The sequence below is a fragment of the Myotis brandtii genome, unplaced genomic scaffold (genome assembly GCF_000412655.1).
Source record: "Myotis brandtii unplaced genomic scaffold, ASM41265v1 scaffold416, whole genome shotgun sequence".
Taxonomy (NCBI): domain Eukaryota; kingdom Metazoa; phylum Chordata; class Mammalia; order Chiroptera; family Vespertilionidae; genus Myotis; species Myotis brandtii.
This window is the reverse complement of record NW_005365989.1, coordinates 429,595-443,149: the sequence shown is the minus strand read 5'-3', so window position 1 is coordinate 443,149 and position 13,555 is coordinate 429,595. Positions and strand designations below refer to the sequence as shown.

At 42.8% G+C, this 13,555-nt stretch overlaps 1 protein-coding gene across 31 annotated transcripts in view; it reads left to right on the top strand.

The window, feature by feature from the left end:
• Window positions 1-12,452, top strand: part of TCF4 (transcription factor 4) — a 340,777-nt gene extending 328,325 nt beyond the window's left edge. For 17 of the 31 annotated variants that reach the window (XM_014545617.1, XM_014545614.1, XM_014545615.1 and 14 more), the window contains 4 exons: window positions 1,453-1,615; window positions 4,678-4,907; window positions 5,375-5,515; window positions 6,770-7,442. In XM_014545617.1, the coding sequence (XP_014401103.1) occupies window positions 1,453-1,615; window positions 4,678-4,907; window positions 5,375-5,511 (530 nt within the window). In that variant the 3' untranslated portion in view covers window positions 5,512-5,515; window positions 6,770-7,442. Of the gene's footprint in view, window positions 1-1,452; window positions 1,616-4,677; window positions 4,908-5,374; window positions 5,516-6,769; window positions 11,344-11,384 lie in introns of those variants that run through there. The other 14 variants (XM_005873627.2, XM_005873610.2, XM_005873626.2 and 11 more) reach the window with 4 other exon arrangements.
• The last annotated feature ends 1,103 nt before the right edge of the window (window positions 12,453-13,555 follow it).

Below are 13,555 nucleotides of genomic sequence, written 5' to 3'. Positions count from 1 at the left end.
AACAGCTAATTGTGTTTCTTCAGTAGCTGTTTTCTTCAAACATCCTCTGAAATCCTGGTGCTGTTTCAGCAGGGACCAAGACAACAGACTGATGAGAGGAAATTTTATTTTAGCTATTTCCACATCTTACTCATTCAGCTCCTCTAATATGGTTAGTTGTAGCCTGAAAATGATATTTCCAAATGAATAGGAAGGAAGGAAACTGTTTTTGTTGTTGAAGATTGGAGGAAATATAGGCACATCTTAAAAAATGGAGTTGTTTGAACGATTTTCGGTATTGAGTCATCTAGCCCCGTAATGATTACTTCAGTCATACTGCGATGGGCTTTTCATGACCCCAGGAAGTTGTCCTGTTGGGGCAAGACCCGGGTCCCAGGCTCCCTGTGCAACTGACTGGGCAGGTGATGAGGAGACACTTGAATAACATCTCATTCCCCTCATGTTTAGAACAAGAATGATAACACTACCACAGGATATGCCTGAGCATTTTTCACCTGTTAAACATTGTACTCATCTGAGTATTAATTATATATGCGGATGCCGCCCCATTTTATTTGAACAGTAAGAATGCGGCAGACCATTATTTTAAAGAAACTTTGGTTTTTCTTTTTCTTTCCTAGACTAATGTTCCTTAAGTTTTAACGTGTATAAGCGTGGCTTGAGGTCTTGTTCAAATTCAGATTTTGAATCTGCAGGTGTGGAATTCTGCATTTCTAACAGGCTCCCAGGTGTAAGGATGCTCCTGGTCCATGGACCAAATTCTGAGTGACAAGGTTCCCAGCCACAGATTACAAATAGAGGGCAATACTCATACACAAGCTTCTAACCTAGAAATAAAGGCTTGCATTAGGGTCAAGTTTTAATGTGTGCTGTGATCTTAAAAGTTGAGCAACGAGAAAGCTTGAAATTTCTTCAGCGCGCAGCTATCTGCTTTCCATATGTACCATTTTTAAATGTTGATTACTCTTTGAGGATAAGAGAAGCCTAATTTCAGAATATCATTAGGGTATCTATTGAAGACTTGACTGTATATATTTAGCATACTCCCTGGGAATTATATTTTAAGGACATTTTTCTATTAAATCATTGCATATGGAAGAAACTCAATATAATAGCTGATATTTACTTGGGTTCTTAATCAGAACATTGAGGTGTATGATTTTCATGATTATGATTTTCATTGCAATTAAGTTGATGTTTTGTAGACAGTGAAATTACCATCTACTCCAAAAGATTGCAAAATAGAATTTAACCTCAGAGCCAATGCAGAGAGAACTTGCTTCCGCAGGTGCATTTCTGAAACTTCACCAGGTAGTACATACACACACACAAAAGACAGAAGAGTCACAGTTGAGCATCATGAATTGCATCACTGGCAGCTCCAAATATGGGGTGCGAGTTTGTGCCTGGGGTCTTTGGTGGAGACGTCACCGGGTCCCTCTGTTTCCGCAGGCATGCCCCCAGGCCTGCAGGGCCAGAGCGTCTCCTCCGGCAGCTCTGAGATCAAATCCGACGACGAGGGCGATGAGAACCTGCAAGACACGAAATCTTCCGAGGACAAGAAACTAGATGACGACAAGAAGGATATCAAATCAATTACTAGGTCAAGATCTAGGTAACAGTATATAATACTGTCGCTTCATTTAATTCCTTTATTGGACTTTGATGAAGTGAACAGAACAGGAAGAAACTATTCAGTTTTTTCCTGGCAGGTAAATCTACAGCTGGAAAGAAAATTAAAGGCCTACTCTAGAGGTACTGAAGTATCGTTTAAGATACCTGTACTCTAGCGATGCCTGAAATATCTTTGCATTTATGAATTTGGACCCAGGGCTAATTATACGCGGTAAAAACAATTTGTAACTGACTCAAACACAAAGAGTTGATTTTTTAAGACTATACTTATTCTACAAATTTGGTCAGAAATGTTATTTCTAAAATATTTCCAAAAAGAGATCTTCGTGATATTGAAAACTCAATTGATGTATATGCAACTGTAATGTTTTTCTTACCTCAAAAATGAGAAAATACTGATTTCCCGGCTATATTCTAAACATGTTGATATATATGTAAGAACAATACCTACATTGCTAATTTTTTTTTCTCCCGGATACTCCCTCCTATAGAAAATGCAGCTGCAGGATCTAACTGTCTCCTTGAACTTTAGTCTGATAATCAGGTGGTTTTTAAATGCCGTGGCACCCATATTTTTGATTTGCTAATTAAATGTACTAAAACTACACCTTCCTTTTAAAGGCTATTGTTCTTAAGGTTATATCTAGTGTCCTACAGGGATGAAGAAGATGCCACCTTTTCATATTGTCTTTATAAGTATTATGATACATTTTATTACATGTCCTATCACAAGTTCCACAAACCCTAAAAGCTTCTAGCTTCTCCCTTCATCATCGCTGCGGTTCCCTGGCTCTTGGCCACATCGGTGAGAAATCCCAAGGGCTTGCACATGCGCACCACCTTCTCTGTTGGTCCAGTCAGTCCTCAGTAATGAAGCAGTGGCCATACTTACTAGTGTGCATATTCATTTACCTTGTGACGTTTCAGCACATTTTAACTTGCTGTTAAGAATCTTCGTATTTTAAAAGGTCACTCCTGTGACATTTACTCAAACCTCCAAAAATGTGTTGTAAGGCATTGCTTTTTAAATCTAGGCAGTTTGATTTGCATAACCAATTCTAATTAATTATTAGCCCCAGTAACTTTGGAAAACAATTCCCATTTTCAGGCCCACCCTTTGAAGGGTATGGCATGTGTTTGATATATAAAAATATTACCCAGAATTTTTAACTTCAAGACAGGCCCAGCAGAAACTTGACTGTGTTCTCCTTTCACTTATTACATCCTATATTAATAGGCAGCTTGATTTCCTTGGCAACAGCAAAGGTCATGGGTGAGGGAGAGAAGGCTCAGCAGCGAAGTTGGAGGATCAGATGGCAGAGCCCTTTCCGACTGGTTCAGTTCAGTTGTGTGTTCACTAGCACACATCCACAGAACACCATCTCATCTGCAGGAGGGTGTACCTCTGGGGAGATGACCCAAGTCTTACAACATCTTTCTCTGGTGCCTCCCTCCTACCCTCCCTTACAAGTGTTCTTGGCTTAGATGGCCACCTTTATGTGCAACACGTGCTCGCAACCCAGGGATATCACTTCCATTTTTGCTCGATTGGGGCTTGTAAACTGTAGTTGATCCTTATTACACTCTGGAAATTACCCAGAGATTCTCCAAAGTGGAAGATTTAGGGCCATGTAGTTTAAGCCAACTTCATTAAGTGTACATCACATTGACCAGATAACTTCCCACATGTCCTCCAGCTCTGAAGTGCTGTGACTAACACTTTTTCTGTGAACATTTCAAATTCGTGGAATTTTAAAATAGAGGTTAACCTTCATGGTTATTTAGAGCCATGCTTAAATCTCTTGGTTAACATCCTTATAGCTGGTCGCCTCCATATTTGTTTTTTTGTTGTTGTTGTTGTTTCTTGGATTTTTTTGTTGTTGTTGTTGTTGTTCGTCATGGAGAGCCTATTACTTTTGGTAAAGTTTACTTTATTTTTGATATCTCTCGTGCCCCAAAACTCTTGTTCATATTAAATCAAACTATTCTGCTCGAAGTTCTTCTTTTCTATTCTGTCTTCCGTAAGCAAGACATCTCCCACGCCTCTTTTTACATAATCGCCCATGAAACACTCGAAGCCCTGATGCCATGAAACCCTTATGCTATGCTTTCCAGATGGCTCATCCTCCTATTTGCCCTCCATTCAAAAGTTTCTTCTCATTTGTCAGCATGACACCCACAAACAGAAATAATCTTGCCTTTCCAGACTCTACAGGGTCCAGCCATGCCTTTGGTATGAATCACACAATATTTCTGTTCTCACAGTCAGAGATTAGCTTGTTGGCTTCATTTTTGACTCACAATGAGTCAGAAGCTCTAGCCGGTAGATCTTTGGAGTTTGTTTTGCTTTGCTTGTTTTACACGGCGCAGGTCAACTCAGGTTTCCCCTCGCTTGTTTTTGGATCATAAACACCCATGACGTTAAAGGCCATGGAGATCATGTGTTTCTAACCTTTTTACTGAATGCACGGAGAAAACGAGACTCCGATACCTTCAGTGGAATGACCAAACCTTTAAAGCAAATTCCTGGAGAAACCTGGACAAAAGTCTTCACTCCCATTGCTCTGGTGTCTTCAATGTAGGACCTTCTTCTTCATCCTGACAGCTGCACCACGTTAATTTTGACATCTCAAACTGTTTTTGCAATCACTTAGTTTCCTTAACTTTCAGATGTCACGGTATGAAAGTTAAAAACAAAACAAAAGAGCAACTTCTAAAACGGTTCTTTCTGGGTTGCCCTCCTGTGGTGCGGGTTCAGCTGAAGTTGACTGTGGCCCGCTTTGCAGGGTGTAGCCTCCTGCAGTAGTATGGGCGCACTCTGGGCCCTAACTTTAGCCTCTCCTGTTCGGTTTGAGTTTAGTATCTAGGGCCTGTGACAGCCATCCAAAGCAAACCCAGCTCAAGTGCATGTAAAACTCTGCTAAGGACAAGAGCTTGAGATGGAAACATTCCGTGCAAACTCTGGAAGAAAGCAAGAGTGAATTGAGTCACCGCCTTTTTCCCCACACCATTAGAAAATGTCCCGTCCCTTTTGTCCTGCAGCAATAACGACGACGAGGACCTGACACCCGAGCAGAAGGCAGAGCGTGAGAAGGAGCGGAGGATGGCCAACAATGCCCGCGAGCGCCTGCGCGTCCGCGACATCAACGAGGCTTTCAAGGAGCTAGGCCGCATGGTGCAGCTCCACCTCAAGAGTGACAAGCCGCAGACCAAGCTCCTGATCCTCCACCAGGCCGTGGCCGTCATCCTCAGCCTGGAGCAGCAGGTCCGAGGTCAGTGCCAGGCAGCGGGCTCCTTGCAGAAGCCACGTTTCATGGGGCTGGAGGGAACGTGAAGGACTCGCCTGCCTTGAGCGGGAGCAGAGGGGACACAGGAGCACAGCTCAGGAGAGTTATGTCCATGGCAGACCACGACTGAATCTACAGGCAGCTGCCCTTTCTCCTGCAATTAAGTTATAGGATCCTCTTACCACTAAGACTGCAGTGTGAAGCTTCCCCGTGCAGTCAGTCATCGGTGCTTCGTATATTTGCTTTACCAGCTTTCTGATACTATAAAGGGCTCTGTGACTCCACCACGCAGCTCACCCTCTACCAGTGACTGAGGGAGGGAGTCTCTAGTGCACTCTCTAACTGTCCCTTCTGTCTGCAAACGTGAGGAAAGGGTCCCCAGAAGGGTACACGCTGCTCTCTACCAGCAGCCTGGGCAGTAACTGAAGGCTTTGTGCTTCCTTCTTCCACAGAGAGGAATCTGAACCCGAAAGCTGCGTGTCTGAAAAGAAGGGAGGAAGAAAAGGTATCCTCGGAGCCGCCCCCGCTGTCCTTGGCGGGCCCTCACCCTGGAATGGGAGACGCTTCGAACCACATGGGACAGATGTGAAAGGGCAAGTGAGCTCCCCTGCACCAGCCTTCCCTGTGGTGCTCCCAAGTGAGCCCCTGCACCCAGCCTTCCCTGTGGTGCTCCCGAGTGAGCCCCCTGCACCCAGCCTTCCCTGTGGTGCTCCCGAGTGAGCCCCCTGCACCCAGCCTTCCCTGTGGTGCTCCCGAGTGAGCCCCCTGCACCCAGCCTTCCCTGTGGTGCTCCCGAGTGAGCCCCCTGCACCCAGCCTTCCCTGTGGTGCTCCCGAGTGAGCCCCCTGCACCCAGCCTTCCCTGTGGTGCTCCCGAGTGAGCCCCCTGCACCCAGCCTTCCCTGTGGTGCTCCCGAGTGAGCCCCCTGCACCCAGCCTTCCCTGTGGTGCTCCCGAGTGAGCCCCCTGCACCCAGCCTTCCCTGTGGTGCTCCCGAGTGAGCCCCCTGCACCCAGCCTTCCCTGTGGTGCTCCCGAGTGAGCCCCCTGCACCCAGCCTTCCCTGTGGTGCTCCCGAGTGAGCCCCCTGCACCCAGCCTTCCCTGTGGTGCTCCCGAGTGAGCCCCCTGCACCCAGCCTTCCCTGTGGTGCTCCCGAGTGAGCCCCCTGCACCCAGCCTTCCCTGTGGTGCTCCCGAGTGAGCCCCCTGCACCCAGCCTTCCCTGTGGTGCTCCCGAGTGAGCCCCCTGCACCCAGCCTTCCCTGTGGTGCTCCCGAGTGAGCCCCCTGCACCCAGCCTTCCCTGTGGTGCTCCCGAGTGAGCCCCCTGCACCCAGCCTTCCCTGTGGTGCTCCCGAGTGAGCCCCCTGCACCCAGCCTTCCCTGTGGTGCTCCCGAGTGAGCCCCCTGCACCCAGCCTTCCCTGTGGTGCTCCCGAGTGAGCCCCCTGCACCCAGCCTTCCCTGTGGTGCTCCCGAGTGAGCCCCCTGCACCCAGCCTTCCCTGTGGTGCTCCCGAGTGAGCCCCCTGCACCCAGCCTTCCCTGTGGTGCTCCCGAGTGAGCCCCCTGCACCCAGCCTTCCCTGTGGTGCTCCAGAGTGAGCCCCCGCACCCAGCCTTCCCTCTGGTGCTCCCAAGTGAGCCCTCTGCACCCAGCCTTCCCTCTGGTGCTCCCAAGTGAGCTGTCCCTACACCAGCCTTCCCAGTTACTCCCACCGAAGTGGTGGCCAGAGCAGTCCATTTCCCCAGATTAACAGATTTTCCCCTTGATAGAAGCGTTTAAGAATAAAACGTTTACTTCTACTGTTGTCAATGTACTAATTATTTCCCCTCTTCTTTTCCTTCTCAGGTCCAAGCTGCCACATTGCTTCATTAACACAAGAGACCACTTCCTTAACAGCTGTATTATCTTAAACCCACATAAACACTTCTCCCTGACCCCTTTTTTGTAATATAAGACAAGTCTGAGTAGTTATGAATCGCAGACGCAAGAGGTTTCAGCATTCCCAATTATCAAAAAACCGAAAAACAAACAAAAAAAAAAGAAAGAAAAAAGTGCAACTTGAGGGATGACTCTCTCTAACATATCATTCAGAATGTGCAAAGCGGTGTGAGCAGGCTGAGACCAGCCCAGAGACTGAATGGCAATCCTTCCACACTGTGGAACAATGCATTTGTGCCTAAACTTCTTTTGGAAAAAAAATATAATTAATTTGTAAGTCTGAAAAAAATATTTAATTTAAAAATTGTAAACTTGCAATAATGAAAAAGTGTACTTCTGAAGAAAACTACATGAACGTTTTTGTTGGTATTCAAGTCAGCTAGTGTTTATAATTCCTGGATAGCGAATGAGGGAAGCTCGGCTGCCCTAGTAACAAAACCAGCAAACGTCCTGAGACAGCGAAGTGATGACATTAGCCATTCCTTAGGGTAGGAGGAACAGATGGATCTTATAGACCTATGACAAATATATATATAAATATATATATAAATATATATTAAAAATTTAGTGACTATGGTAAGCTTTTGTTCATTTGTTTCAGACTTTTTTCTCCTGTAAAAAAATAGTACTGATTAACTTTTTTAAAAGAAAGATTTTACTGTAAATACGGATTTTTTTTTTTTTTGGTCTTATTTCTGTCCCTTCCCGGTTTGTTATCGTAACCTGTAGTGCCAACTCTGCTTCCGGAGGGGTAGTGCAGGATGAAACGCTGACCCTGATGTTGCTTTTCATTCACGAATAAGTAGAAAGTTGTTTCTCCAGTCTTTTGGGAACACAGGACTTAAAAGTCACATCATGTGTAGATATTACAAGCAGCATTACTAAGACATGGCAAAAGGAGTTTGTCTGAATTGTAATGTTGCGTGTGTGACCCTCTTCTGGGATTTTCAGAGGTACAAGGTTAGAATGCTACAATGTTACCACTGTGCCTTCCAATGTTTATATCATCGGAAACATAACATAATCAAAGTGGCTGTGATTTAACAAAATGATTAAAGTGTTACCTACATGTGTAGCCGAAGTAGTGTGCAGTGAGGCGTTTCTGAATACATGGTCAGATTTTTGGAAAAAAACAAAAACAAAAAAACAAGTAAAGTTCAAAAACCATCAAATGAGAAAATTGCAAGTAGTGTGACAGAGCTGATTGATTTTGTTGCTTTCTTGATTTTTTTTTCAAAATGGGTTTACTAAGATGTAGATGATATAACTGCCTCCTCCATCTGAAAAATGCCAATATTCAATCATCATGCAGCATTATAACAAGCCTTATAAGTCCTAAAGCATTAAGTTGCACTTTCTTGAGGAGGGGTAGTGCAGTATTTCTCTGGCCAGTATGAATGAAGTTTATACCTAACATATTTGATAGAAACATAGATCAAGCTATGGCACAGCAACTCATCAGATAGCTAGCTTTGACGTCTGGGCACAATTGAACCAACTTCCAACGTGAATCTTTATAATGATTGAGTTTGGTGTATAGTGCAGTAAACAAATAGTGCTCCTAGTTAAGTATTTGTCAGCATCCTTTTGTCTCTAACTCGTTTCTGTTATTACAGCCACACAATCTTGGCATGTATTAAGAAAAAAAAATCCCTATTCAAGTAGTTTTTTCCACCTATCAGCACTGAGTAAATGCCATAAATCCATCAAAATGGTCTAAATGTTCCATCTGTTCTCCTGTTTTGCCAGTTATATAGTAATGAAATACATTTGTAAATTTTATGCAACAAACGGCAACCGTATCATTATTTTGAAATTGTGTATGTAAAAGTTATATTTTTACACGTAGACTCTTGTTATTATGTGTTTTAATACATTGTATTGGTTTTTGTTTTGTTTTTTTAACTGTGTGGTTTAAAAACGTCTCATTTAAATGAAATAGTGAGCTACAAGAATCTGAATTTTATGTTCATTTCTGAAAATGTAAGAACAAATAAGGTAGTTACCACGTGGTCATCTTTTACAAACCCATAAACATTTTGATTAGCTGTGTGTGTGTGTGTGTTGAAAACTGTAAATATGTTCAGTAGCGATAAAACTAAAATACTTTGATTTGTTTGATAAGTTCCTAAAATGTGGAGGTGGATTAAAACCTTAGGAGAATAGCAGAAATCAAACTTCATGAAAAGTTATTTTGAGGCTTTCCTGTGAAATGTATGAACAAAGGGACTGCAAGAGGGCATGGAAGACAGTGTTGTGTCCGCTCCCCTCCTCTGAAATAATGGAAAACATGTGTCTGTGTTCCCTGGTATGTAAAGATTTCCTTTAGTGGTACATTCTGCACTCACTTTGTATAGTCTACCAAGGCGGGTATCCCTAGGAACAATATATAGGAAGCAGGTCTACTTTGATCACATTCAGGATAAGTGTACAGAAGAAAATACGGTGTTTACTCTTTAGGGAACTGGAAACACTCCCTGTGTTGATGTACATGTTAAGAATGGCACTTTTGATACACGTTATCATACAGGTGCTTAATAGAGCTGATTTAAAGGTTTTCAAATCTGTAAACAGAGCAAAAAACTAAATTGTAGTTATTTGATTATTTTTTAAATTGGTGCTTTATATTTTGTTCTCACTCCAACAGAGGAAAAGCTGCAATTTATTGTTCACCAGCTTTGATGTATTCATTACCCAGTAATGTAATACCTCTATTGTCGAATTCCCTTTGGAAAGAAGCGAAAAACTTTCTAATGGCCACCAACAGCTGCTCAGTACTTTTTGCTTGGTGGAGAAACATCTGCACCTATCCATGTAATTGGGTTGTGTCCCCATTAAAAAAGAAAGGAAGAAAAAGATGAAAGGGAATGTGGCCTTCTTAGTGTGTTTTTTCTCGTTGTTTTGTAAATTATCAAACCCAGGTAAGATATTGGTATCCTGTGCTGAATTTTTCTAATGAAATTTAGCAGAAGACAGAATTAAGGAACTACACAAAAATGCCATAAGGGTCCATACTCTATATGTGATGATACCTAGGCTGAGGATCTGTTTAAGAGACTTGGACATTAAAGCAACTTGGAACCATTGATCCACCTCCACATTCAAGTAATTTATGAATATGCAGAATAGGGATCTGTTCATCTAGCAAGTTTACCATTTGTCTTCTGTGTAGCTGCAAGGAACACTAATGTTTATACAACTGTCAGTCCACCCAGTGACGCAACTGGTTCTGATTCAGTCTTCCGATTCCTTTCTGTTTTTCGCTTTTTTCCTATTTCTTGATTTTTTTTTATTTGTGATCTTTATTTTGATGAGGGGTTCGGGGTTGGGGAGGGAGGTGAACCAAGACTTGGGGTTAAGAGGATTTCGTCTTGGATCCAACAGGCAGAATATGATCTGTGTCCAAAAGTGAACTTGAGTCAGGAATGAAACATTTTCAGCATAAATAAGCACAAAAATTTAGTCTGCTGGCTGACTGGAAACAAAACAAACAAACAAACAAAAAGTCAAGATGGAATATGATGAATTCCAACACGATGGGGCACCAAGGCCGCTAGGCCTCTCTTTTTATTTTGCTTTGGTTTTGTTTGTTTTTCTTTAGAGACATGCTCTTTCTCATGGGACTTGACGTGGACTCATCTTCGTGCAGTGCTGGTTTTGCCATCCTCATTTCAAGTATTATAGACATATGTAACGGTGAAATATATGAACTGTGGCCTTTTTCATTCTTGTTACTTGTGATGCAATTAAGTGAAGATAAGAAAAAAAAAAGCAGAGATTTACCATGTATCAGTGCCTGGCTTTTTGTTATAAAGCTTTGTTTGTCTAGTGCTCTTTTTGCTATAAAATAGACTGTAGTACACCCTAGTAAGAAAAAAAAACTAAATTTAAAAATAAAAATATATTTGGCTTATTTTTCGTAGGAGCAATCCTTTTATACCATGAATATTACAAAAAAAATTGTCAGATTCTGAATATTTCTTCTTTGTAGATTTTTGGAGTCATTATGAGTAAAGTTTGTTACTTTATTTTACTATTTAAAAGATGTTATTTTACCATGTGTTACTGAGATGAAACTGTATGGTAGCTTTTTTTGTTTGTTTTTTTGTTTTGTTTCATTTGTTTATTTTTTTAGTTGTAGGTCGCAGCGGGGAAATTTTTTGCGACTGTACACATAGCTGCAGCATTAAAAACTAAAAAAAAAAAATTGTTAAAAAAAAGAAAAAAAAAGGGAAAACACTTCAAAAAAAAAGATAAACAGTTACACCTTGTTTTCAATGTGTGGCTGAGTGCCTCGATTTTTTCATGTTTTTGGTGTATTTCTGATTTGTAGACGTGTCCAAACAGGTTGTGTGCTGGAGTTTCTTCAAGACAAAAGCAAGCCCAGCCTGGTCCAGGCCATTACCTGTCCCATCTGTAGTTATCGATGAAGTCATGTACATGACCGTTCTGTAGCAATAAATGTGCCATTTTTATAAACTGTTTCTGACACTTCTTTCACTTCATTTTGCATTGTCCATAGAGCTCTGATTCTCTTCTGTGAGTGAAACCACACCTATATTGCATTTTCCAAGTGTTGGAGGTATTGACAGCTTAACCAACAAAACACATACACACAAAAATCACAAAAACAAACTGAAAAGCACATGAATGACCAAGGAAGAGATGCCCTTAATGAAAAACGGAATGGGATGCATGTGAAACCAAAAGGAAACTGTCTAGAGGAGTAACTAATTGAAGGAATAGGACCAGTGTGCGCGTGACACTGAAGCGGTGCATTTGAAGAGCTCTGGCCGGCGCCTTGCTGTTGGTTGTGCTGCAGTCCCTGAGCTGAGTCTGCCTCACCTTGGGATCAGCTGGTCGACTGCTTTGGCAGAACCTTCTTGGCTAGATCTTTGCAGTCAAAAATCTAGGTGATTTATTTTGTATCCCTTTGTTAAGAGCTGAACACTGTTAACCACAATTACTATTACACTGTATTGCTTCCTTCTCGAACTGTCCCCACCCCGCTACTTCTGGTTGACCTCTTTTGACTCTTAATCCAGATGTAAACAACCAGATGTGTTGTTTTTTCCCAACCTGTACAAACTGACCTGTGTCACCTATTGTGGGAGGGAAAAAAAATGTACAGATTAAAATTATTCAGTGTTATGTACTGTAAGTTAATATTTTTGTAGAATGGACATCAATCTACTTGGCAACACTTGGAGGCTGTGTCAACCTTGCGTTGTAGAAGTGTACAGTCAAGCCCGCAGTGGAAAGGAAGCCCGGGGTAGATGAGCACTTGCTGACAATGTCCTGGCCCCGTGCGTGCTGGTTGCCGGACGTCCCCGTGATCGCTCTTGTGTTCTTTCTAATGGGGTTTAGTGACTAGTTTACCAGAAGGAGAATGTTAGCACCATGTGGTCCACGTGTGAAGTGCCCTCCAGAGCCAAACGTTGGAATTTTTTTCTTTTTGGTTGCAAAGTTTGCAGATACTTAAATTTTATGAACTTTCCAAAGATTTTGGTTGATAACCCTTTTTTCTTCTAAATGATCTGAGATGTTCTTATGTTGCTGTGTGTTTTAAATATATACAAAAGAGCCATGAGCAGTTAGTCTTTTAGTATTATATTTGATCATATGTTAAGAAGGGGGACAATGAGCTTGGGCACCCCTTCAGTGACTCTTCTAGAGTCTATTCACAGGTTTTATGTCAGAGGGGTACCTTAAACCTTGACTTGGGTACATTTTCCAAAGGGAAGTTAAGTTGCTGGAGAAATGAAAATAGCTGGAAGTTAAACAGATCCCAATAATGTTAAAAATGAAGACTATCCAAAGAAGTGGAGACAGGGAATCATATTTCGTCTCATAACTGGGTCCATTCATATAAGACCAAGTGGGATGTGTATCCCAGGCTTTAATGACCGGCCACCTTTCTCTTGGCTGACAACCTAAGGTTGAGTCAGCCACTGTAGAGGACGGCTTGCAGACAAGACGAACCAGGGTGCTGCTTGTGTTCAGGTCCCCCCGGGAGCCTACATTTAATTTGCACGTGGGACCCTAATGCTCTGCCCTGCCAGCCAGAGGTGGCACGTTCAGTCAGGTGTGCTCCGACGTCTCACTGGGTCCGCGCGCACCTGTCCCCAGGTCAGGGCATGTGTCACGAAGAAACAGGCCAGGACTAGAAGGGCAAGGAGAGCCAGTTACCCGGGTATCCACCCCTGAGAGATCCTTTGCATTGAGATGGTTTGATGACCCGTGTGGCCTCGTGTCTCCAGGAGGAGAAGACGTGAGGCCACGGCTGGGAGAAAGCACCCGTGACAAGCCTGAGCGCTTCGAGGTGCAGCCCTGGAAATACGTTGGGTGCTATGGGTCCAAACAGTGAAATCAAGCTGCCAGCCTTTATCTGGGAGTTTTTGTTGGTGGTTTGAGTGCTAGACCTTTTCATTACTGAGTCTTTACCTAGACAGAGGGAGTGTCTTGCTGTTTAGGCTTTTTGCCATGGAGGCTGTGTATCTAAAGCAGTGCTTAGCATCCAGTGTGGACCCCTGACGGTGAATTAAACACTCCCTTGAGACACGTACATACTGTGTTGTATATGATTTTTTTACATGAACGTTACATTCAGCTTTAAGGAGTTGATGGATCTCTCTAGAGTCTGGGCACAGACACTTGTTCACGATCCCGGGTAAGAAACTGATATAAAGTAAC